A 27,576-nucleotide genomic window follows, 5' to 3' on the forward strand; every position below is an offset into this window, starting at 1 on the left:
AGTGCAAAATGCAGTTCATTATCAATGACAGAACACAACGCTCTTCTGTGACACCATATTCCTTCAAACACATTTAGGGAATCCATAGCTTTGTAAAAACGAAAATCAATTACAAGCCTTGATTTGATCATAGCTGCGAACACCCTTTCAACATTATAATCACTTTGTTTTTCAATTTTATCTCTTCTACTAATATAGATAGCCATTTTGGCTTTACCCAAAATAAAATTCAACAAATGACACTCGTACTTTCGCTTTTGAACATATTTAAAGCCCAAAATAAAAGTCTGCACAGAAAACTTCTCATTAAAACAATTAAAAAGATTCTGCAAACCATCAAATAAAGGCTTAAGCCTTGAACAATACAAAAATGTGTGAAAAACAGTCTCTCTCTGAAAACAAAAAGGACATTCTTTGCCAACATCTGGATTTAAAACAGAAATAAAAGCATTCACAGCAATAATGCCATGCAAAATCCTCCATTGTAGATCTCCATCTCTTTTAGCTAACGGTGGCTTGTACAGCGCTCTCCACTCTGGCCTGACACTGTCATTCATCTGAAACACAGCACGCCATGGCGTGTCAACTCTTCCATGTAGTCCCTTTTTGTTAAAAGATTTCACACAAGCTTTATACAACTTTTTCCCATTACTTTCATGCAAATCCATATCTGTCAATTTTTCAGATTCCAAAAACACTCCTGTACATTCACCTAACTTTGGTGAAAGAAGCAGATTTGGAAATGTGTCCCTCTCATCAGGGATAAACTCCCCTTTACAGTAACCTTGAAGCATTTTTGTTTCTTCCGTTGTAAAAGCAGATTGCAGTTTATGTAATACTTGTGCAACAATTCGCATGGACTTAACTCCCAACAAAACAGCTAAATCTTCAACTTTATCAAAACTTGAGCCGGCCACATTGATTAAACACCCAAGTGTTGTGATCTTAGATTTAATAAGATTTGCAGACATTGACCCACATGCTCCTAAAATGTCCAAACGTGACCCATAAATCAGAGGTTCTTTCAACAGCCAAAACAAGGAGGATGTAGACTCAATTCTTTTAACATGAAAAATGTCCCACACTTTAAAAAGATTCTTGTAGAACTCCGGCATTCTGGATGTGTTGATTTTCCCGGAATTTAACAAGAACAACGACTTGTCCAAACACAGTCCTTCAGCAGTCTTTAAAATCGTACTGGCCACCGGCCTCCAGCATAAGTCCTCTGGACCAGTGAGAAATCTCTGTACAAATTGTAGCCGAAAAGCTGCAGTCCTACTCTGCAAGTGTACAAGTCCTTGTCCTCCTTCTTCTTTTGGTAAATATAAAACATTATGAGGTATCCAATGCATTTTTTCCCAAAAAAAATCTACCAAAAGAGACTGAATTTTCCCAAGTATACATGCAGGTGGATCAACACAAGCCAGTCGATGCCATAAGGAAGAGGCCACCAAATTATTAATAATCAGAGTACGTCCTCTGTATGATAAACTTTTTACAATCCATTTCCATTTCATCAGACGACCTTTAATTTTTTCAATTATTCCCTCCCAGTTTTTTTGAACAATCGTTTCATCTCCTAAAAACACTCCTAAATATCTCAAGCCATCTTTTTTCCAACTTAACCCATTTGGGAGTGTTGGTACCCCTCTTTCCCATTTTCCTATTAACACTGCTTCGCTTTTACCCCAATTAACTCTTGCTGAAGAAATGGTTCCAAAATCTCTCAATGTTTTTAATAATAAATCCACATCATTTTGTTTGTTAAGTATAATGACAACATCATCAGCGTATGCTGATAAGCATAAAGTGCTGTTACAGGCTTGTAAAGATACCCCTTCTAAAACCCTTCTCAATTTATTTAAAAGTGGTTCTATTGCCAACGTGTAGAGTATTCCTGACAGAGAACACCCCTGTCTTACCCCACGACATACTCTAAAAGGAGCGCATAAGCCACCGTTAACTTTCAGTAGACTCTCAATGTCATTGTACAGAATTTTAATATAACCTATAAAATCAGAACTAAAACCAAATGCTTGCAAAGTTTTCCACAGATAATCGTGTTCTACACGATCGAACGCTTTTTCCTGATCTAAGGAAATCAAACCCATATCTACACCCACTATTTTTGAAACATCAAATAAATCTCTTATTAAATGGATATTATCAAAAATTGATCTTCCAGGTACACAGTAGGACTGACCAGAGTGGATTACCTCCTCCAAAACTCTTCCTAGTCTAGTAGCTAAAACTTTTGAGAGCAATTTATAGTCATAACACAATAAAGATACAGGCCGCCAGTTCTTTATGTCTCTCACATCACCTTTTTTTGGCAGAAGAGTAAGGACCGCTCTTCTGCAGCTCAGCGGCAGAAGTCCTCCGACTAGACTGCCACTGAGAACCGCCAGCAGATCCTCCCCTACCACAGGCCAAAAGGCTTTATAGAACTCCACTGGGATTCCGTCTATCCCAGGAGCCTTGCCGTTCTCCATGCTCTGGAGCGCTTCGTGCAGTTCTCCCAGGCTTATAGCTCTCTTGAGCTCTGCATTGGACTCTTCAGAGACCTTTGGTAGCTCTTCATAAAAACACTGTTCAATAACCCGATCTTCCCTGTGTTCACAACTATAAAGCTTTTCATAAAAACTGTTTGCTCTTTTCCGAATTTCTCTAGGGTCTGATTCAAGAGAACCGGTCTTAGAAAATAAAGAATGTATAAAACGTTTCTGACCGTTCTTTTTTTCTAGACTAAAGAAAAATTTGGACGGTACATCCATCTGGTCTATATCTTTAAAACGTGACCGAACAAGCGCCCCCTGTGCCTTCACTTTTTGTATGTCGGACAAAACAGATTTCTTTAAAAAAAGGGATTCGATGTGTGTTTGATCTCCACTTGACTCTGCCACTTCTTCGAATTTCAGAATTTCATCTTCTAAAACTTTTATGGATTTAATTATATCTTTCGTGACATTGTGAGTGTACTGTTGACATAGTTGTTTGATTTGTACTTTACCAAACTCCCACCATTTTTCTAAAGACTGAAAATCAGTTTTTTCCTTCTTAAAGTTTTCCCAAAAAAATATAAAAGTTTCTCTAAAATGTGCATCACTTAATAAGTTTGTGTTAAAGTGCCAGTAAGCACTTCTCGGCTTGACAGAGTGTAAAGTTACTGTACATATAACAAGACTATGATCTGAAAACCCAACTGGGATTATGAAACAATTTTTAAAAGTACTAAGATGATGTTTAAAAACATAGAATCTATCTAGTCTTGCCAATGACAACCTATTATCACGGGCATGTGCCCATGTGTACTGCTTTAAATTCCCATTTAAACTCCTCCAGACGTCACATAAATCGTTTGTTTCGATCAACTGGATGAGTCGCTTACGAGAAAGCAAATGTGGCTCTACATGATTTCTATCCATGTTACTTTCTACACAGTTGAAGTCTCCACCTAAAAATAAATGCTCCTCGCTATTACATTTATCCAATGTTTCACAAAGAGTATGTAAAAACACCATTCTTTCTGCTGGTAGAGTTGGAGCATATGCACATATAAAAACAAAAATGTGGTTCTCAACCTGGGCTCGAATCTTTAGCAATCTACCGTTCACAACCTCTTCCGTCTCAATATTAGAGGGAGTAAAACTATTGGCAAATAAAATAGCCACACCACCACTAAGTGAGGATTTGTGACTAAAAAATGAAAGACCTTTAAATTCTTTCGCCCATTCATCAGCATTTGTTGTATCGCTATGTGTTTCTTGCAAAAATAAAACATCAAGTTGTTTCTGACTCATAGTATTATGTATTTGTATACGTTTTATGCATTCTCTTGCTCCATTTACATTTAAGGATGCAACGCGAAAGTCACCCATGTGAAAGTTATAAAAAAATAAACTTAGGCCATAGAGAAAAAAAAAGCCAAGAAGGGCCAAAAAATTAATCCAATTTACTGCCATTAATTACTCAATTGTTGTTGGAGTTTTGTCACAAATTTTTTCAACCTATAGACTTCTTTATTTGTGAAACATCCCTCAGCCATGAAAGCCCTCGTATTTTCCACAAAACGCTTTATGTCTGGAAAATAATCAGCAACCTGTACCCCCCTCGAGTTTTTTGACATTTTTAAGAACTTCTTGATTTCTTCAGTATCATAATCTCGACACGTCCACTCATTCTGGGAACAACTAGAAGCACCAGAATCAGAGAGATCACTCTCATTACCAACATCATCATCAGACTCCCTTTCATTTTCAGTTTTTTTAGCTTGTTTTGATTCAGAAACCTTGTCATTCTTTTTCCTCTTTAACGGTGTTTTAAAAACTGCCTGATCTAGATCCATCATTAAATTTTCACTTACGTTGACACTCTCTGAAGGAGACTTTGATTCAGACACTACAGTAGTAACATGCGAAATATCCATGCTCTCATCAGCCTTGGGCTCACCTCTATCAACTACATCAACTAAAGCATTCTCCTCGTTATTCGCAGCTATGGCCTGATTCTCATGAGGTATTGTCTCAGTTAGACCACTAGTGGATGGTCTGGGATCAGTTTGGGTTAAATCAGGAACATTATCCACTGTATTCCTGACCTGCACACCAGCTTCACCCAAGACACCTTGTGTATTTGTACCATTACTGTCTGGACAAGCACGCACTAAATGCCCAGTTTTTCCACAGCCAAAGCACTTCATCACATCAGTGCTTACAAAGACAGTGTAATCAAAGTCGTCAACTCTGAGTTTCAAATTCAGGTTGAGGTCAGTTCGATTATCCTTCAGGATCATATAAGTAAATCGCCTGAAAGACACCACATGTTTAATCAAGTCTGATTTGCTACCCAGAACGATCTTTTTCACGGGACTGACTATCTTTCCAAACCGTGACAGCTCTTTTATTAGCATCTCATCTTTTATGAACGGTGGTACGTTAGACAGAGTGACTTTTTTCGCGGGTGTAGAAAGGGGAAGCACTGGGGTAAACAAACCACTGATCACTACACCTTTTTCCACTACTTCATTCGCTCTCTCAACAGAATTTAAAAACAAAACCATTGCATTGTTCATCCTAGATGCCGCTAAAATACACTCATGGCCAACAACATTTCCAACTGCAAGAATGCACTCCTCCACATTCACCGCGGACACCACTTTCACTCCGTGACGCCGCGTGAGAGAGTCTAAACAGGTGTTTGTGTTTTGGGCTGCCATGCTTCCCAGTGACACACATACACTGGTTGCTGACGCCCGAGAAACCTCTCGCGGGAGCCTTATTCCACCACCCGATACACCACAAATACAAAAAAAAAACCTCAAAGAGATTGAAAGAAAAAGATTTGAAAGAAGAAAGCCACAGCGGGCATAAACCACTCGCACTCACCACACGCACCTCACACTCGCTCAACAGACGCTCACGCATGCGCAGAGAGAGAGAGAGAGAGAGAGAGAGAGAGAGAGAGAGAGAGAGAGAGAGAGAGAGAGAGAGATGAAGGCTCATCTCAGCTGGGCTGTTCTGAGCTAAAAGCCCTCTGGTCACTACTCACTGATGCTCTCTCGTCGCATAAAAGACAGAAAGTTCAATGAGCCCACGAGAGTCATAAGCGCTGAGGTGCCGAGAGTCCCAAACAGCTTTTCCCTAAACAGCCGCAACTTTGGACCATAATGGTCGCCCATAAAGAAAATCATCATCAATGAAAATGACAGGTTATTAAGATCTGATATTAAGCAATGGGCTTTAATAATGATAGGTTATCTATAAAACCTTTACAACCTGGCTCCGTACGAACAGATTCAATCTCGCCCAGCCGCCACCGCTGACACATGTTAATAAGCCCACAACCTTTAATTAAGCAGTATATATAAGTAGGGCCCCATTAAGGGCTGATTTGTGGGCGAGTTCATTACGTCAAGCACCGGGCAGCAGACACATACTCAATACAAATCAAGGCAGACAGAATATTATCCTGCTTAATGTGGCCCCAATATTGATATTTTATCACTGTGTCTTGATAAGTGACTTTTAGAATCGTCATTTTTCATGGTGTTGAAGCAGCAGTGAAGACCAAACGACCCGCATTCATGTCTTCGTAGAACTTTTACTTTACATTGTTGTCTGGGTGATGAACTGCCTTGCTTTTATGTATTGCACTTGTATTGTAGTTCACGTCTGGTATTAGTTTTCTACATCTGTCCTTAGAGATCTGACACAAAAACCTGAACACAAGAAAGCCACTATATATATATATATATATATATATATATATATATATATATATATATATATATATATATTGTATTACTGTAGGTAAAGTTAAATGCAAATCTTCATTCAAATCCATGTTTAATTGGAGTGCATCAGTTTCCATTAAATCTTTCTTGAATTAATTTTGTCAATATCCTTCATTGGTTTTGCTACAAATTATTTTAACTATTTTTTTTTCTTTTTTTTTTTTTTCTAGGTGTATGTAAGGGTTATGTTTAGTTTAGTTGTCAATTTAGCTTTCTGTTTCCTATATTTCATTTCGGTGGGGGGGGGGGGGGGGGGGGGGGGGGGGGGGTATATAGGGGTGTATATACTATATACACCCCTTGTATAAAGTATTGTATTGTATATTGTATATTTGTTGTGTTTATCGGTTCTCGTCTTTATATTCATTTTTTAAAGTGATAGTTCACCCAAAGAAATTCTGTCATCATTTACTCACCGTCAATTTATTCCAAACCTGTATGAATTTCTTTCTTCTGCTGAACACAAAATAATATATTTTGAAGAATGTTGTTCCATAGTATTTTTTTTCTTTCTCCATACTATGGAAGTCAATGGGGCCTATCAACTGCTCGGTAACCAATATTCGGTCCCACTTTTTATTAAGTGGCTTTAACTACTATGTACTAACATTGAAATTAATAATTTGATACAATGGACTTATTGTGTACATACATGTTTTTACATTGTACTTATATTTACAAAAAAACCTGCATGTAATTACAGCTGTAATTAATGTATGTAATTGCATTTGTAATTACACTGTTGACCCTTCCCTTACACCTTAACCCACCCTTAAACCGACCCATATCACCACACCTGTCCCTAACCTTACCAGTATCACTTCTCAATAGCAGCAATGTGTTTTACAATACAACATGAATACAATAAGTACATTGTACTTATTTTTAGATGTAAGTACATAGTACTTAAAGCCACTTAATATAAAGTGGGACCAAAATATCTTCTTTTGTGTTTAGCAGAAGAAAGAAATACATTCAGGTTTAGAACAACTTGAGGGTGAGTAAATGATGGCAGAATTTTAATTTTTGGGTGAACTATCCCTTTAATTTGTAGTATGTTGTATCTATAGTGTTTTCTAATTCTTGGTGTGTTGTATCTCTTTCCATCTGTATCTTATTGAAATCACCTTGGGCTTTATGTGTGATTGACTACACAACATGACAGTATACACTTTTACAAAAATAGTCGGACACTTAAGTCACAATTAACATGTCTAAATGTCATTTCAGTTAATACACAATATCAAGTGGCATCTGCAAACAAATGCTGTCAGAGTTTTTTTTTTTCTAATTTCAACTTTTAATCTGGTGCTTTGTAGAGTTTTAGTCAGTTCCCAAGTTAAGTTTACAAGTGTCCTAGCAGAGAAACATAGGCGTATATATCCAAATGTACTGTGTGACTTTGTGTGTGTGTGTGTGTGTGTGGCTACTTCAGGCTGGGCTCTTTAATTCCATTGCTTGAGTCACAGGCACTTCCTCCAAGAGGCTCAACCCTGTGCGATCCTTTAACACACAACACAAACAATAAAAATTTAAAAAATCAAATAACAACTTCCAGCACCATTATCATATAACTGTTTATCTTAATCTACATTCATTTGCGTCTCGGTTTGGTGTTGATACTCACGCCAGGCAGGTTTTCTCCTCTTCCTCTCTCTGAAATGTGTCACGCTCTTCATCCTCTCATGTTCCTCATGCACCTCTGATGTCTGAAACTCTTTGCTGTCAGAATCATCCATCACCTGTAACACACCATACAAAATGATCAAACTAATTATTCAGATTGCTTTGAAACTTCATCTCAATGCAAGAAAACGAATTAACAAAAAGTTATTCAAAACCATTTAAGTTATTTTCCCACAATTAACACGCATCCACGTTGAAAGTGCAATGATTCCAGTGTCATCTGCTTCCAGTTATCTTAGCAGTACAAAAACAGTCCATTATGCTGCTTGATTTAGCAAACTGGTTTTTGTTTTCATATTGCAACTTTAACCATTTACTGCACGTTGTTCTTCTTATAGTAATGTATATACTGTATAGTGGCTAATGAATCAGAAGTCTCACACATTCACAGGAAATTCTTACTTCCGTGTTGTAAACTAAAGTGGATATTCTGTCAAAGTTGAATTGTAGTTGTATTGAATTGAACTCATTTGCAATACTTATTGGTTCTGTAGACATTTAAACTAACCGTTAGGCAACAAGAAACTGTACAAGTTAACCATGAACAGGGCAGCCATAGTGGTAGAAACAATAATGGGGGGAAAAACGACAGTGTGTAACATTAAAAAATATATAAAATAAAATGACACATACAACAAAGTGGTCTTTTGAAGATTAGGTTTCACAGTGAAGTGCAGTTCAGCACTGCACAAATAAAATCTAAAAAAAATAGCAACATGTTCTGTTCCTTATTTTGGCTGGTTAGAACAAAATCTCAAATTAAATAACTTTTATCACATCACAATTGCAAGATATTGTTCAATTCACATAAATAAGTTTGCTATGCAAAAAGGACATGCATGCAACATATTTGAATGATCGCCCCATTAAACAAGAACAAAAACTTAAAAATGGTTAGAATGATGTCTATTTTTTAATTATTATTTTTGCAGTTGACCTCATGGCATATGAGACATAGTCAAACATAAAGAACAGTGATTTATAAGCAGACACGAGAGGAGGAACTGAGGTCGTTTGTCAATGATTCTAGCTGCAGGATTATTTTAAAGGTTAAATATTTCAAATTCAAATGCTAATCTGGGTCAATGTGGCTTCGGTCGGCTGTCCTGAGCTCTGACTCATAAATGTGAGCTCAACAGAAGGACTTTAATGGAGGATCTGATACACTATTATCCAAATGAAGATATGACACATAAAATGTCACGATTCTTACCTCATTGCCTGCTGGGAGCAAATGATCACCCCAGGTTAGAGAAGAAGTCTCTGGAAATGCCTTGGTTCAATAACACACTAATAACACACATAATTAATGGTATAGGGGTGACTGGGACTAGATGTCATAAATGCTAAATTTCAGGTTTTGAATCAAAAGTTCAGTTACATAAATGGTTGTTTTCTCCAGCAGTAGTACTAATTAGTCATAGTGAGTAATCATAAAATATGACCTTTTTTTGGAACTCCAATATCATCAAGCAAATACAATAAAAGTGGACTATATTATACATTACAAAAAAAGTCTATATAGCTTTATAAAGATTTTAGATTTAACTGAAAGTTTGAACTAGGCTATTTAAAGGGATAGTTCATCCCAAAATGGAAATTATGTCATCATGTACTTATCTCCAAATCATTCCAAAACCCTTTTGACTTTCATTTCATTCAGTCTTCTGAAGATACACAATCACTTTATATGATGAACAGATTTAATTTAGCCTTTTATTCACATATAAACACTGATCAACACACATGTAGAGCTCATCAAATATGGTGAGTGGAAGTTCAACCGTACATGCTTGAAATCTCACTGTTCTTGCATAAGCTCAAACATGCTTGCGTGACATGCGAGAACAAACTTCATTGGCTCTCACGTGTCAAACAATCACGTTTACCTTTCGTTTACCATATTTGATGTGCTCTATGTGCATTGATCAATGTTTATGTGTGAATAAAAGCCTAAATTTAATCTGTCTCATCAAAAAAACTGGTTTAAACTGCTTTGGAGATCTTTTAACATCTCTTTATGAACTTTATGAAGAGTCGAAGTTTATGTGGAATAGACTTTCAATAGGGACGTAAATCAGGGACGTAATAGGGACGTAAATCAGAGATTTCATGAAACTATTTTCATTTATGTTTCGAAGATGAGGTTAAGTGTCATGGGCTTGTAATGACATAAGGGTTAGTAAATGATGACAATTATCATTATTCGGTGAACTAACCCTTTAAAAAAACTGCAGCAGTAGTTTTAAATGTTTTAATTTTATATAATTCATTGATTCATAAATCATGCTGTTTTATGAATTGTTTCACTGAAAAATGTAATGTTTTGCTGAGAAGCTATTAACACAAGCCTAGAATACAATTTAACTTTACAAAATAACAGAGTCAATAAACAGCCCCATATACAGTGATGCCCTGCTATTATAATGCTATATAAACATGTTAATTCAGCTATATACATTTTTTTTTTCCTGGGCAAAAAATAGTGGGGGGTTTGGGGGAGTGCTGTCCAATAGGTTTTCTGCATTCAAGACTTTAGGTTTGTGTCAAATTCAGAAATTCACTTGATAACCCTGAAAATATTCATAGGAGTAACAACTAGCTCCGGTTTACACAATTCAAGACAAGTTCTTTGACATGCAGAAGATACTCTCCAGCACCACTGTGTCACTAAAACTATCCGTTTTGTTAGGCAAAAGTCATAGCATTCAATCGTGAGCACCTTTCGATACCAGACGATTGTCACACGGCGTCTATTTAAAGAGTCTGCTGCATTCAAGGACAAACAAAAGACACACAGAAACACAAACAGTGCCGCATGCTTCAAAACCTCAAAAGCCACATGACAAAAACAGGCTGGCAAAAGTGAGTGTGTTTAATGCGTGCTGGGTGCTCATCAGCGGTTTTGCCGAGCATTAATAATTTGTGCAGAGGTAATACTCAAGCTGTTGGAGCTGTAGTTGTGCATTTTTAATGGAAGTTTTACAGAAGTGGCGGCAGGCTTCACATATGCTGCAGACGGCATATGGGAACAAGAGATGATGCAGCACAGTTGGCCAGAGTGCCGCTTTCTTAGGCCGCAGACACTTAAACACTAGCCCGAGAGGAAAGACACGCGCTCACGCACATAAACCTACTGCCGTTTTAGCACGAGCCCTAATGAATTCACACGCGTTTATGTCCAACGCCATCTTGTTTCCACATATGAGGCGGGTGTTGGCCCAATCGGAACTGAAGAAGTTATTGGTGTTGCATTAAAATCGGAGCTATTATCTGCCTAATTTGTAGTTACTCAGGAGCGGAAAACATCTGCTTAAGTAATGTTTGCTTTTAAAGGATCCCTAACTTTAATAGAAACATCACAAGAGGATCATAAAGTTGCCGCAAAATTGCAACTGATTAAACTGCACAGTTTTCTGTTGCATGCTGACAAAGCTTATCTTCATTGAAACCCAAATCCCCTGTAATGATGGGTTTGTGCACAGAAATGTATTTGGATCTAATCAACTTCAATGGTGCAATACAAATTTGTAAACAAAATTTGTAAAGAAATAATGAGAAGATGACTCCAATCCAGTGGCGAAGCTTCTATAAATTTATAGAAAAAAAGAATGATTAAATGCAAGTTTCAATGGTCAATTGCAGGTGGTTTCCTAGTTTTCCCTCTCCCAATAGGTGCATATCATTACGCGTGTGAAAATAAAACATTAAAAATGATTCGTAAGTCTCTGTTAGTCCCGTCCACAATGTTATCCTTACGATGCAAGGTTGTAAAACTTGTAATAGTAAGATTTGCTCATTTGTGGAGTTGAATTTGAAATTGGTAAAGCCAATATCAATCAGATGATACTGTAGCTTAAATTATTTCAAATATCCCACTTGTACTGCTGCAAGAATCCAAGTCTAGCAATGAATCCGGGTGATTCCTTTAACACAAACTGACAGAGAAAATTGATTATGATGAGTTCATCTCCGTTTTCAACCAGACGTTCTGTTGTCTAAGACTAATATAGCGGGAGGACATGGTAACATTATCTTAATGTTTATAATTCATGTAATGTTTACACTGACATAGTTGATAATAGGAAATAGGAAGAGACATTTTATTGTGTTTGTCATGCACTGTTAAAAAAAAAAAATATATATATATATATATATATATATGATCAATGTCATGGCAACATGTTTTACATTACTTTATCTCATAAAAATAATTTAAGCAATTTCAACTTTCTTTTATAAGAAGATTCAACTTGATTTTTAAAGTCAGTTTTAATATAATTTAAGTTAAGGTGACTTGCACAGCCAATTTGATTATACTCAATTTGCAGCAGCGAAACTACTTTTTAAGCAGCAGCAGAACTTAAGTTTTTAAGTTTAACAGTGCAAATTTTTATAGGCTGTTGTTGTTTGCAGTTTTGAACTTGAAATTGTGCTGCGTTATATTTTGTTATAGGCAATTTGGTGTGCAGGTTTCATACTCTTTGCCCACCTTATTTTATGAAGGCCCACCCTTGAACAATTCTGACCTTGAACGCTCCAGTCATATCACTGTTCTAGAAAAAGTTGTTTTATTTAAATTCAGCCGCAGACATTTGTTTGTGGTTGTTAGACTGCTTACTATACACTTAAGAAATAAAACTTGAGGAAAAACTACATATTCCCCCAAAATAATACTAAAGTGTATAACAAAGTATTTTAAACCCCTGCTCATATCCCAGTGTCAAACACCTAAATTAGCTACTACATGGGTAGCTGTAAATGTAAATCTTCAGATCACTTTGTGTTCTAGAGCTTTGATTACTTCTAGATGATAACATTACATTAAATACATTGAAAATGAGTTACAGTTAGTGTTAGGTTGGCAGTGCTGTCTGGGTGCTGGCGTGGCTGTCGCATGTGCCCTGGGGTGGACGGCACTGATGCTATCAGCGTCTTTCGTGTGTCAGCCTGCCCACCGCCACACCCATCACACACTCCAGATACGGCCTGACACTTCCCTCTGCTGAGCCAGCCACAAACACTATACACAACCCCCTCCTAAAATAATCAGTCACTCAGTGCGGAAGTCCACATGAAATCAAAGATTACTTTCTTAATACTCTTATTGTGCACACTCTTATTGTGCAAAATAAATCATTTTTAATAATAATAATAATAATAATACATTTATACACTCTAAAAAAATGCTGTAATTTTTGGCAAATTTTTTTATTGGGTTTATCCATATTTGACCCAAAGTTGGGTTGAAACAACCCAGCATTTTTTAGAGTGTACATTCTTTATTTTTAAATAAATAAATGTCTCAGTGTGCTGAATTAACTGCTTTTGTGTGGAAACTGTTCATATGATACATTGACGGCCTGAATGCTAACATTTAACATGGATGAATGCAGGAGCGAACAAACAAACAAACAAACAAATGAATTAAAACATGCATACAGCAGTAAAATGGGTTTGGAACATAGCTTCCGTTAAATTCAGATTCCAAAAACAAAATCGAAGACTTTTTGGGCATTCTGATGGTTTTTCGTCTAAATCACTATATGTTTGCAAGAGTGAATTTTACAAAGCTGGCATTTACAGAACCTATTGTATATCTAGATATGAGTTTGCATGATTTGCTATTGTTGAATGCTAGTATACAGAATTTGGTCTTACAAACATGGACAAAGTTTAGGAATTTTTGACAGCTTGTCAAGTGTTTTGTTGTTTAGTATCATCACTGATGTGTTTGTGTTTGCAGCTCTCCAGGGCCGCCCCTCAGACTGATAAATATGTGGCGTGTTCGTTGGTGCTCTCATCAGTCACAACACAGCTCAGGACGCCATTAACCGACCGCACTGCCTGCAAGCGAGCCGTTGACGCGCATGCAGCATAAATCTGCTGTTTTTGACACGGAAGTTCTAAAATATTAATTTTGTTAGGATGATCCAGGTTGTTCTCGGGGGGGATGGGAGTTAATTCATGTGCTTGCAGTTGTTACCAAGCAGAATCAGTGGTACATTTAATTAGACAGCAATCTGGACGGCAGTCTGCGCCCTGCTGTTCCACTGCATTTAATAACGTGTGAAGCCATGGGCGGAGGTTAGCGAATATATCCTGCTATAGATTCCTAGATTAACCAAAGGAAGAAAGAATTAGCACCTAGTCCAGGTGTGAGGGATACATTCATGAACGATATGCATTGACTGCCTCTGGTGAAGGTGACAATACCCCATTCTTTAGCATTCTTTAGCTCTTTAGCTCAGTTCCAAAACCTAGTGAGCAGCAGAATTTTTAGGGATCGTTAGGCACACTTGGACAATAAGACTTTTTTCACAAGATACACTGTAAAAATTATTTTTCTTGTTGTAAATTAAATAAACATTATTGGTGTACATTTTACAAGAAAATACTATTTCAGTTATTCTAATTCAAAATGTAAGTTGTAATTTTTTGTGAAATTTTGTAGCAGTTTATGAGTGAAAATTGTTTCCACACCAATTGGTTTTTTTTTTTTCAGTGTAGACAGCACCAGTATGCTGCCATTTTGGATTGTTTTGGCTAAAACCAGAGGAAGAATTATATGTATCCTTCACAGGTAAGGCAATATCACAACATATTGTAAATCAGTAAGATGCTGGATGGTCTCTTTAATACTGAAAAGTGTGCAAAATTCTTCAATCCAATGACAAATGTATTATTATTTTTTTCTGTTTTGTGTTGTTTGCATAATTTGCAACATGCTAATGTTAGGCTCAATTGTGATCAATTGTGACTGATCAATTCTTGGGTGACCGCCACGTGAGGAGCACCATTTGTGTGTTGTGCATATAACGTTCTGAGACAGTCACTTATTAAAGGGTTAGTTCACCCTAAAATGAACATTTTGTCATCATTTACTCACCCTCATGTCTTCCCAAGCCCTTAATATTTTTGTTCATCTTTGGAACACAAATTAAGTTATCTTAAATAAGAAGATATTTTTTCTGTGCCTCCATTGACTGCTACGCAACTACCACTTTGCCTGCTTGAAAAAGTTCATAAAGAGATTGTAAAACTAATCCATTTGAATTGAGTGGTTTAGTCCAAATTATTTGAAGAGACACAATCACTTTATACCAGAACAGATTTAATATAGGCATTTATTCACATATAAACCTTCATCAACTCACACATCAGTTATGGTAAACGCAAGCATCCTTGTTTGACGTGCAAGAACCAATGAGGTTCATTCTCGTGTGTTACACGGCACGTTTGAGCTTCCGCAAGAGTTTGTTCTCGCGCATCAAGCATGTACAGTTGAGCTTCTGTTTATGTTTATTGATCAATGTTTATATGAGAGTAAAAGCCTAAATTCAATCTGTTCATCATATAAAAATGGTCTCTTCAGAATTTTTTTTTATTAAACTGCTTAATACATATAAATTAGTTTTGCAATCTCTTTATGAACTTTTTGAAGCGGCAAAGTGGTAGTTGCGTAGCTGTCAATGGAGGGACAGAAATAGCTCAGATTTTATTAAAAACATCTTCATTTGTGTTTCGAAGATGAACGAAAGTCTTACGGGTTTAGAACAATATGAGGGTAAATTATGACAATTTAAATTTTGGGGTGAACTAACTCTTAAAGTTCACTTTAGGATTCTGCCATAGAAGATGCCAACCTCTATAATGGCTCCATCAGGTTGTCTCAGGAAGTGTCTGTAATGTTGGCGCAGGCCGCTTAAGTGCAGTGTGTAGATGGATAGATGGGTGCTTGTCTCACATCCTGTACTGGGCATGCCTACAGGCGGTGCCAATCCCACCACAGGCTCCTCCTCCGTCCAGATGTAGTCATACACTGCCACCTAATGAGACACATACACCCCCACACATACACACACCTTATTAGAGATGACTCAAATATATATACAGAACTGTGGTACCAAGTATTAACACAATTTGCTGAGTTACTGCTTTTAAAATTGAACACATGCTCTACAGAAAGTGCTGTGTACATGAATCAGTGGGGCCCAAAACAACACTGGACTCTATTGACTGTCAATGTATCTCAAAAAAAGAGAAAAAGATATAAAAATAATATAAAAATATATATAAAATATAAAATAATAATCATAAAAAAAGAAAAAAATATATATCATAATCTTCTTTTGTCTTCAATATAAGACAGAATGCTATACAATTTTTAAATCACATCAAGGTGATTTTCATTTTTTGGGTGAATATTTCTTCAATGAAAAGTTTATGTCATGTCTTAGATGAACTTTCAACTTAACCAACATTATTTTGTAATTTATAAACTACCCCAAGGTGCCAAAAATATTGCACAGGACATTTTAGGATTTCTTTGTGGAATTACCAAAGATTTAGTGAATTAATTTTTTATGGGTTTTTTTTTCACCCGCTCAAGACATGAGGATTTCAAAATATGTTTTAAATTGTGGATTATTTGGAAGAAAAAAAGGAGATAATTATAAAACAAAATTGTCAAAATATCTAATTGGTGTGTTAGGCCTTGCAGCTATCCCGCTGTCATTAATAACAAAAAAAACTGCTCTTCATTTATTTCTATGTTCTTTATTTTTTACCATTTAATTGCATGAAAAAAAAAAATCAGTTTGTTTATTTGCATATTACTTTTTAACAATTAACTTCCAATTAAAGTGTGTGGATTGGCATATGCTTTGCTGTGGTATCAAAATTTGGTATATTGATATTTTACTGGACAATGCTAACGCAAAGAAAGCAAAAAATAGACTACGACTTCACATTCATGTAGCTGCACGTGTTTGTGTGTGTGTTCAGACCAAGGGTGTATCTGAGTACAACTGCATGCTTGCACGAATGCTTACCCTGACGCAATTACCTGCCCTACCTGCGGCCACAGTTCAGTGCTCACTGAGATGAATGCAAACCCGGATAGTTGACAGTAATGGTCTGTAATTTACAGCTGTGCTTGTGAGGTGATGAGCTCTGGCTGAGAGATGCAGGAATGCAGCGTGTCAGGTTTCTGAATGACTCACACAGCCTCTGACCCTGACACGACACTAACCAACAACAGTCGATAATAACCTGCTTCAGCCTAATCCTTAAACGAGGGAAAGGAAAAACAAAGAAACTACTGGCCCGTATCACTCATTAATGCTGGTGTTAAAGGCCATGCTTGGAAAAGCATGCTATTTGTACTATTTTTGCACAGTATGCAAATTGTCTTTATGTATGGAATACTTTGTTAGCCTGGTTCTACCAGACTCTCGTACATTTCATTTGTACAGAGAGTCTGGCCTCGCTCCATTGAGAAACGTTTACTTCCTTGTAGGCGGGTTCTCTGTTAAAGTTCAAAACTATTGGATCTGCCCAGCGTCACTCAGGATCTGCCATAGCCAATCACTAACGTGTGGGCGTGACGTATGTCATGCGCCGAAACCGGCTGGAAACAACAAGTCCGAATTCCATATTCATAAATCTAAATATCTAAATGCTAAACCTCTCTTTCTTATATTTGTGAAAGAATTTTAAAAATACCTCTTTTCAATTAAGTTGTCTGAGAACAAAAAAAGCCTTAAAAAAATTATCTGTTTGTAATTATTTTCCTTTTTTCAGTGTCATGTAATTCTCTTAACTTGTTCATGTTTATTTTATATTATCCCCCTACTGTTTTATTTTTGTTTTTATTATTATTTTTTGTTTGTTTTTGTATTATGTTTTCTGTTATTACTTGTGTATTGTTTTAAGCAATAAAAAAAAACAAGTCCGAATGATCAGAGGATTATGTTTAGAATAAGATGTCTGTCAACGAGAGCTGCATGTTTTGTTCATCGAATTTAAGAGTTCAAGGAACAATTCTAAATTCTAAATGTATATTTGACACTAAGGACAGTGATGTATTCAGTCAACTGTCGAAGCAGGGTGTAATCACTAACAATACGCCGCTGCGGTCGTTTCGGATCTGCCGCAAATGCTGTACAGTGATCATCGTGCACGCCGAGCTGCCCAGCACCAACTCCTAACCTTTCTGCCTCCCTCACTTGGTCCTCCATTAGTGCAACAAGAGGAGACGACAACAACTATCGGCTTTGCATCCTATCGTTCGCCTTAGCTAACTCATTCACCACTAGCGGAGTGAGCTGGAAAATTAAACTTTTCCCGAACCCCGTGGGGAGGAGGGCCACAACATCATGGCCACCAACAACACTTAGCAAACATTGATCTTGCTCCGGCTTTAACTTCTGGATATTCGGCAGTTTTGCAACAACGGACCGAATAGATTTTCTCACGTCTTTCTCCGCTGCCATTACTGAACTCCAACTCAAACTGACGCGCTACATTAACGTCATCGTTCTCAGCCACTCCCTCTGTTTGCTGATTGGACCGGTAAAAAAATTATTTCTGGAAACCAAAGTCTACAGCACAATCCCAGACGTAGTACTGAAGGAAAATAAAATTGAGCGGAAGTGCGTAGGAGGGCGGAGCCAGGCTAATACTTTGTTTGAAGACCTACTACACAACTACAGAGTGCTCAAGTTGACCTTGCTTTTCCAGTAGCATGAATGAAACCGGAAATGATATCAACCACAACCTCATAGTGCAGTGGTTCTCAATCCTGGTCCTAGGGAGCCACTGCTCTGCACAGTTTGTGTGTCTCCCTCATTTAACACACCTGATTCAGATCATCAGCTCGTTAGGAAAGAGCTTTATTAACTGAAGTGGGTGTGTCAGATAAAGGAGACATATAAAATGTGCAGAGCAGTGGCTCCCTAGGACCAAGATTGAGAACCACTGTCATAGTGGATCCTGTTTGCTTTGTGCACAATTCATTCTAATGAAAAAAAAAAAAAAAGATAACTGATCAAAACATGTTCTGACTCTGAAATTACTTTTCTTGTTTACTGACATAATGGATCCCTCTTATTTCCCATTCAACCTGTCATAAGGACCTTCCGGAATAAGGATGGACATCATATTTCATTTTTACAAAGCTGGCATGGATAGGAAGTTAGGAACTTAAGACAGTACAACCTACCCTCGCAGCTATGTTTTTATTTGCCAAACCTTAAAAATGCAATTTACCCTGAATAAAGTCTATAGCAGAAGTGTCCAATCCTGCTCCTGAAGGGCCACTGTCCTGCAGAGTTCAGCTCCAACCCCAATTAAACACACCTGAACCAGATAATCAAGCTCTTAAAAGGCAATCTAGAGACTTTGGGGCAGGTGTGTTGAGGCAAGTTGGAATTAAACTCTGCAGGTCAGTGTGTAGGACCGAGTTTGGACACCCATGGTCAATCATGTCCCACTACACTTGTGGTTGTTGTTGTTGATTATCCTGTTTCAGAAATGCATCAAATTATAGAAGTAAAATGTGGCATTTCATGGTGACTTTAAGACATAATTGGATAAAAATGCAAAAGCTGCAAAAGTTGAAAAGTTTGGGTTTAATATTTTGTTTTTCTTTTGAAAGAAATTAATGGTTTAAGCATATAGTAACCCTTTAGTTTATAGTTTAGTTATAGTTAACCATATTCTAAATCCCTTAATCCTATTGGGTAGGATTTCTTCAAAACAAAACAGTAAGAAAATCACTTTTGCTAATAGACTTCCTAATATATGTATCACTTATGCCACGCAGCGATTTTTACTTAATTGTGCTGCACGTATCAGAAGATTATTATGGAGGCAGCTGACGTTGATGCAGGAATTTGCAGCTTTACTCGCAAACTACAATTCCTATTTATCAATAAGGTGAGAATCAGACCAGTTATAAACCTAAATAACAGGAGAAGATGACATGGCTCACCGTGTTTGTTGACTGATCCGACTTACCACAGTTGTTTGATGGACCCGTAAAAGGCGCGAGCGTGCGAGGAAAATAAAATGTCAAGCACGGATGGCAGGTTAACAGGCTAGCGAAATGCTAGCGCGTTGTGCTAACGATTTAGATTAAAGCTAGCGGTGTCAGATTAATGTGACAGACAATATTAAATAATATCAGATATATTGTGATGATTAAGTTATATTAAGCAATATAAACAGCAAGGAAAGATAGAGAATAGAGATTAAAAACAAAGCTATACAGAGGAGCAACCGCATACCACTCAGGCAGACAGGAAACTGCTGCTTAACAGTGAAAACAGCAACAGACACAAACAGACCGAAACATACAAAATAACAACATAAAACAAAAAAAACACAAGATGAAAAAAATCAGATGTTGTGATTAAATCAGATCTTAAGTGTCTCAGCAGGTCTTATGTCATGAGGGATGGCTCTGATCTGTGTGTACGTGTCCCTTGTGTGTGTTGTACCTGTAATGCACTGCCCTGCTCTATTAGAGGAACACAGGAGACAAGCAGAGCGTGTAACATGCTATATAGGTCATGGATCTCAGACGCATTGGTGTGTGAAGATCACAGCGCCTCTCACCCAACTGGGCCAGCTTCACACTAGTGTCAGCACTGCTACACTCACCCCCCCTCTGACCTCAAATACACACACACACACACTATACATATACTCATCATTTCTCAAACATATGTGTGAATGCGCTGTCACAGCACGTTATGTGCAAAGACTCACCATTCTTTTTAGGTAAAACAAAAATATGACAATGGTGTTTTGGTGTACTTTGGAGTGTCATGTAAATACTTTGGTACATGGATATTATTCAGAACTACAGAATATATCAAAGTGCCACAAAAAAAAAAAAAAAAACACTCCAACATGGAGGCTCTTAACCCTGAAATGAATTATTTGTATATATTATACAATTATAGAAAGAGAAAAGTCATAATAAAGTGCTGCAGGGACGATGTATTTTTGTAGGCCAAAACCAAAAAATGAGTTAGCATTTTAGCACTTCCAGTTGCATCGTCCGGAAGTCAATGTGTTCTTTAAATTGATGATTTTTTTTCTAAATGCCTAATATAAGGTCTGTGGTTAACACAAACTCAAGATATTTTCACATTTTAATTTGCAACATAAAATACACCAGTAATATACCCTTGTGATTTTTGTCAAAAGCTATTACTTGCCTTTAAAAAGACAGCCTCATTATGTTTATAATCGCATTCTTGCACACTATTTGTGCACACTAACTTAAACTGTCAGGCTTTTTTTTTTCATGAAGACTGAAAGAGTTGTCTGAAGTGAAAATCATGCGACCATGGTGTAGCAAGTTCATAACCAACATTATTTTTTTTACTTCTGGCAATTGTATTTGAACCGTGTAGCCCAAGACTGGTTGCCCACTGAAGCTAAGCAGGGTTGAGCCTGGTCAGGAGACCTCCCGGGAAAACTAGGTTGCTGCTGGAAGAGGTGTTAGTGACACCAGTAGGGGGTGCTCACCCTGTGATCTGTGTGGGTCCTAACGGCCCAGCATAGTGACAGGGACACTACTGTCAAAAAGCAACTTCCTTCGGATGAGATGATAAACCGAGGTCTTGACTCTCTGTGGTCATTAAAAAAAAATCCCAAACAAATTTTGCCCATTGGCCTCTGTCCATCATGGCCTCCTAATCATCCCCATATACTGACTGGCTTCATCACTGTCTCCTCTCCACCAATACGCTGGTGTGTGGTGGGCGTTCTGGCACACTATGGCTGCCGTCGCATCATCCAGGTGGGTCCTGCACATTGGTGGTGGTTGAGGAGATTCCCCCCTTCTACGTAAAGCGATTTGAGTGCAGAGAAAAGTGCTATATAAAATGTAATGAATTATTGTATTTAAATGTATAAAAGTTGTGTTCATTTTTTGAGAATATCATGATGAACAACGTGTAAATATTCTAAACTTTTGTTGGTCACAGAGATTATTTGTGCAACAATACAAAAGCCAATAGAAAAATGCTGTTGGGTTTTTGTTTAGGGAATACAAAGTCCCACACATGACATGCGGACATATAGTGTATATACAATGTATGTATGTATACGTATGCATGTATGAATATATCGTGGCCATGAATTAAGAATTATTTATCTTATTCTAGTAAATTGTAGCCACTCGTTTTAATTAAATCATGGCCAATCTAACTAATTTGTACCCTCACTTTGATTTAACTAAAACAAGGAAACAAATTATTACAAAGTGGCCACGTTTTAGTAAAAGGAGGAAACAAATTATTATATATTATGCACAATTAACTTAAAACAAGGGAACAAAATAAGTTAGTCGTGGGAACGGATTGTTAATTTGTGGCCAAAATATAATTTTATTTTATTTTTTTCGGCATGTCATATGTGGGGAATCAGGGGGACGCTAACTTCAAGGTTATCCTACAAAAATACATCATCATAACAACGCTCTATAGTGGACATTTTTGGCTCTTAAAAGCAAAATGAACACTCAGTCCAGCAGGTCTGGATGACCAATAAGACAAATGCTGAGAAGAAAACAGGACTTCATCCTCTGAGACCACAAACAATTTGAGGGGTGTTTGGAAGAAGTCAACAGGCTCAGACAGGCCTGATTTCAGATTACCACATGACTCACTTTCTCTCTGTTTCTCTTTTCCCTCTTTTAGCAGGAAGTTTTTCAGGCCACAGCCGAGTTTATAAACTCAAGGTGACCCTTTAATTTGCTCAGTAATTACGACTCCTCTGGAAAAACATAGGTCTTGTCAGGCAGGGTCAGAGCGAAGGAGAACTTTAATTTCGCTGTGTACCCACGTCTTGATTTTCTAACTACTTAAGACTGTTGGCTAAACACAGGTCGGAAATTGAGAGTCATTACCGCACGTAATTAGACACTTCTTAAATACAGAGTGCCTGGAGAGAAGGTCTGCAGTGAGCATTGTCACAGGACACATCAAACGTCATCGGAAAGACATCAGCGAGCAAATTGCAAACACTCAGATTCTGTTCTCTGAACCATTCATGTGTGGTCTGGACAGATACTGAAGGCTCTGTTGTTTGGCGCTTCATATTACGTGACATTTCAAGTGCTCCTCTTTGTCGCTTGAGCAACATCTCGTCTTGGTTGTTTGCACCGAGTGGGGTTAATCTGCATGTGTAATTCCACTGTCAGAAATCACAAAGTCTGTATTCTGAGCGTTTCACGCACTGCATCATGGTTATTCCTTTGAACCTTTTCTTAAAATACTTGGCGGGCGCTTTTCTCCAGCGCTGTCTTCACGCTGGCGGTAAGTGCTTGACTCACACTCAATGCCTGGCTGTTCTCAGGGAACCCATCTGTGGGTTAAGCAGATAGCATTCAAGTGAGCTAACCTAATTCTAACCAATCAAGCTTCGATTTATTGTGGACGTCTGTATTCAGAAATCTGATAGAGTCCATATCAGTCTCTTTATTTGAATCTGGAGAGACAGCCATTGCTTCTTTGAGGACTATAAACATCAAACCATGTCTCCCAGCCGCAACATAAATTCAGATTTTGCAGGCGTTACGGCAAACGGACAGACAGGCTGGGGTCCGGGAAGTGAAAATACGGGCTGGAGCTCCATTCCTCTCCAAATGAGCCTGTGCCTGTGCCCAAGCAAATGAGATTACACATCTCCATATTTGTAAAAATGGATATTCGAAATTTAATAAGTGCATTATTTAAGTGCGGGTGCATCCTCGCGACAACCCTAATATGCTAGCCAGTGTGTACGAAAGCTGCTGTTTAATGGAGTAATAACTGCAGTGCCGTTTCAGAGTCAGATGAGAGCTACTTTTTAAATACTGACATAAAGAGCCAAATTTATTCAGTGATTTGAAATGGACCCATTTGTTCTTGTGTAAAACAAAATGCAACTAATTAGACTGTACAAACTACATATCTAAAGGGTGAACAAACAGTCTAACAACAAAATAAAGTCAAACAGATGAAACCCACTGCTTACAATCATGTTAATATTCAAAGGATTTTTTTCCCCCAATCTTCTACATCTTTCAGTAGTTTTTGTGCAATTGGGCATTTTTAGAATTTATTGCAGATATCTATTTATATATATATTTTTTTTAAGTTCTGCCCTAGTGTTTAAAATTCATTGTGACAAGCGCAGTAAAAGAAAAAAAAGGGGGGAAAAAAATCAATAAACAGCCTGATCCAATTAAAATGTCATATTTTAACCAATAACACTGTGTACTCTGTATTTTTTAAGCTTATTAGATATACCACTGTTAGCTGAGCAACATGTTAACGTCAAAATCAAAAGTGCTATTTGTGTGGCATGTAGAGTTGCTATGTACTGAAAAGCACTTAAATTAGGCACATTCTATTGTGTATTCTATTCTATTTTTTCCCACTGAGATTCAGCATTAGACGGTAAGGCTTACTTTGGTTTGGATCAATCTCCTTCTGTTGTTCAGTGCATTGGGGTGACACATAATCAACCCGATCTCACGGCAATTTGTATTAATTTTACGAGGTGGCTAATTCGTATGAATTCATACGACCTCACTCGTACGAATTTGTAAGATTTTTGCTAAGTTGCTAAATTCGTATGAATTCGTGAATGACCTGACCCCGCCCCTTAACCTACCCATCACGTGGGTTTAGACAAATCCTACAAATTCGTACGAGTAAGGTCGTGTGAATTCGTAAAACTTAGCCACACATAATACAGCAGAGGCACGTGATGGATATAATGTTAAAGTGATAGTTCCCCCAAAAATGCAAATTCTGTCATAATTTACTCACCCTCAAGTTGATACAAACCTGTATGGATTTCTTTCTTCTGTTGAACACAAAATAAGCTATTTTGAAGAATATGGGTAACTAAACAGTTGATGGGCCCCACTGACTTCCATAGTTCCAAAACAATACTATGGAAGTCAATAGGGCCCAACACCTACCGAAATTCTTCAAAATGTCTTATTTTATGTTCAGCAGAAGAAAGAAATTTAATAAGTAGGCCTACACATAGTGTAAAATAAAGTGTAACCACTTTTTCTGTTCGAATGTAAAGCTGCCCCCCTCCGAATCTCATTGTTACTTTATATATAATGCTCTGAATATGTATATATAAAGATATGTGTTTACTGAAGATCATTTTCATTAGTAGCTAGAATCAAGTGTAGCTCACAGATTCTTTAAACATTTAGTTTGACTGTAGTTGAATTTCTTTAAATTAAAATCAGCTTGTAGCTTGGCAAACTCGCAGGTTCAAAGTAGTTTCTCCGACACAGATTTTAAGATTCCTTCACCACGAGCACCTCTGCTGTTTTCCTCTTGTGTTATCAAGACAAAACAGCGCTGACCTTCCTCTGGTGCTCTACCCACCCGTCTCCATGAGAGCGGTTTATATATAGTGCCGTTCCACCACTGGAATCTGCAGCTTCTCAGTTCTGTCCCACTTGGCTTTAATTTACAGTGGGAAAATAATTAGAATCTCACTTTTGCGAAGAGTGGAGTGAAAATGTAAACAATGCTTCCCTGCGGGCGAGTGCTTCATCAAGTTGACAGGTGGATTTGAATGAGCCTGTGCGTGCGTGTGTGTGTGGCGGACAGCCTGGGTTATTTATGTGGCAGTTGCACATGGCAGGCATGGTACAGTATGATGTGATGGGCAGATTACAGCAGAGGATCATGGGAGAAAGTAAGGCAGAGCTGTAGCTGGGGTTTGAACTTTAGGGTGAATGTGGGGCCAGTGAGGGCATTCAGGGGACATGATACTGATATACAGGGTTAAGCTGCAGAAATCACAAAAGTGGATGGCTGAGCTGTATAACTATCTTCCAAAAACTAGTGAACTACCAACTTAAACTGATTGATTAGCTGCACTCCAGATGTGAATCATGTTTCAAAAGGTAGACACCAAACGTGTTATGTTCTAAGTTTCTATAACAGTGGTTTTCAAATGGTTTTGGCAATGGAACTCACATTTTCCTATGGTCATTAAGCCGCAACCCATTTTTTTTAGGAATTTGACCTAATTCCCAAATATTTACTATATTGCCAAAAGTATTGGAACACCCCACCAAATCATTGAATTGAGGTGCTCCAATCACTTCTATGGCCACAGTTGTATAAAATCAAGCACCTAGGTATGCAGACTGCTTCTACAAACATTTGTGAAAGAATGGGTTGCTCTCCGGAGCTCAGTGAACTCAAGCGTGGTACCGTGATAGGTTGCCACCTGTGCAATAAGTCCATTTGTGAAATTTCCTCACTACTAAATATTCCACGGTCAAGTGTTAGTGGTATTATAACAAAGTGGAAGCAATTGGAAACAAAAGCAACTCAGCCACGTAAAATCACAGAGTGGGGTCAGCGCATGCTGGGGCGCACAGTGCGCAGAAGTCGCCAACTTTCAGTCGCAGAGTCAATAGCTACAGACCTCCAAACGTTGTGTGGCCCTCAGATTAGCTCAAGAACAGTGCGTAGAGAGCTTCATGGAATGGGTTTCCATGGCCGAGCAACTGCATCCAAGCCTTACATCACCGAGTGCAATGCAAACCGTCAGATGCAGTGGTGTAAAGCACGCAGCTACTGGACTCTAGAGCAGTGGGGACGTGTTCTCTGGAGTGACGAATCACGCTTCTCTGTCTGGCAATCCGATGGACGAGACTGGGTTTGGCGTTTTTTTAGGAGAACGGTACTTGCCTGACTGCATTGTGCCAAGTGTAAAGTTTGGTGGTGGGGGGATTATGATGTTGGGTTGTTTTTCAGGTGTTGGGCTTGGCCCCTTAGTTCAGTGAAAGGAACTCTTAATGCTTCAGCATACCAAGACATTTTGGCCAATTTCATGCTCCCAACTTTGTGGGAACTTCAAATTTTCAAAAAGTGCAAGTATCACTCAGAGAGAAAGCAATACCACAATTCATTGCAGAGCTCAGTGCAATAAATAAATAAATAAATAAGGGTGGTTGAAGTCAAGAGAAATGGCATTCAGTATTGCACAGTGGCAGATAAAGTCAAGAGAAATGCCACTCAGTACTGAACAATGGCATATAGTCAAGAGAAATGTCACTCAGTACTGAATATTTTGCTAAAATTGTAATAAACTAGTTATATCTAATAAAAAAACAAAACAATTTCACATGATATTTGTATGTGGCGTTAATGTTTGTGATTAATATAGTTAATTTAGCATCATGTGCTAACTTATGCATTTTAGTTAGGATGATGCCTTAGTAAACACCTGCCAATGGAGAAATAGACAGTAGGCAGCACACTAGGGTTCGGAACAGAGCCACAGTGATTGGCATAAATAACAAGCTGCACACACTTACACAGGAAGTTAACAAAAGCTTACTGAAAGCACTTGAATTTGTACAAAATCAGAGAATGCTTGAAAAAAAGGTACAAGACCATACTTATTTTTAATGAGGTGGGGAAAAAAAAACAATCCCAAGAAGCAGTGAACGGCCAACCCGATCTCACGACCAATTCGTCCGAATTTGACGAGTGATTAAAAGATGGCTAATTCGTAACAATTCGTACGACCTCACTCGTACGAATTAGTACGATTTTTGCTAAAACGTACATATTTGACGAGTTGCCCAATTCGTATGAATTCGTACTAATGACCTACCCCTGACCCCGCCCCTAAACCTACCCATCATGTGGGTTTAGACAAATCGTACAAATTCGTACGAATGAGGTCGTACGAATTTGTACGAATTAGCCATCTTTTAATCACTCGTCAAATTCGGACGAATTGGTCGTGAGATAGCGTTG

General features: G+C 37.8%; 1 protein-coding gene across 1 annotated transcript in view; it reads right to left on the reverse strand.

Moving 5' to 3' along the window:
* Positions 1 to 7,705: 7,705 nt before the first annotated feature.
* LOC130090926 (uncharacterized) overlaps positions 7,706 to 27,576 on the reverse strand; it is a 95,438-nt gene continuing 75,567 nt past the window's right edge. The window contains exons 10-12 of the mRNA XM_056258573.1: positions 15,625 to 15,807; positions 7,920 to 8,034; positions 7,706 to 7,795 (exon numbers count right to left, since the gene is read on the reverse strand). Coding sequence (XP_056114548.1) covers positions 7,719 to 7,795; positions 7,920 to 8,034; positions 15,625 to 15,807 — 375 coding nt within the window. The 3' untranslated portion in view covers positions 7,706 to 7,718. The remainder of the gene's footprint in view (positions 7,796 to 7,919; positions 8,035 to 15,624; positions 15,808 to 27,576) is intronic.

This window comes from Rhinichthys klamathensis, unplaced genomic scaffold (genome assembly GCF_029890125.1).
Source record: "Rhinichthys klamathensis goyatoka isolate OS25496 unplaced genomic scaffold, OSU_Roscu_1.1 h1tg000154l_1, whole genome shotgun sequence".
Taxonomy (NCBI): domain Eukaryota; kingdom Metazoa; phylum Chordata; class Actinopteri; order Cypriniformes; family Leuciscidae; genus Rhinichthys; species Rhinichthys klamathensis.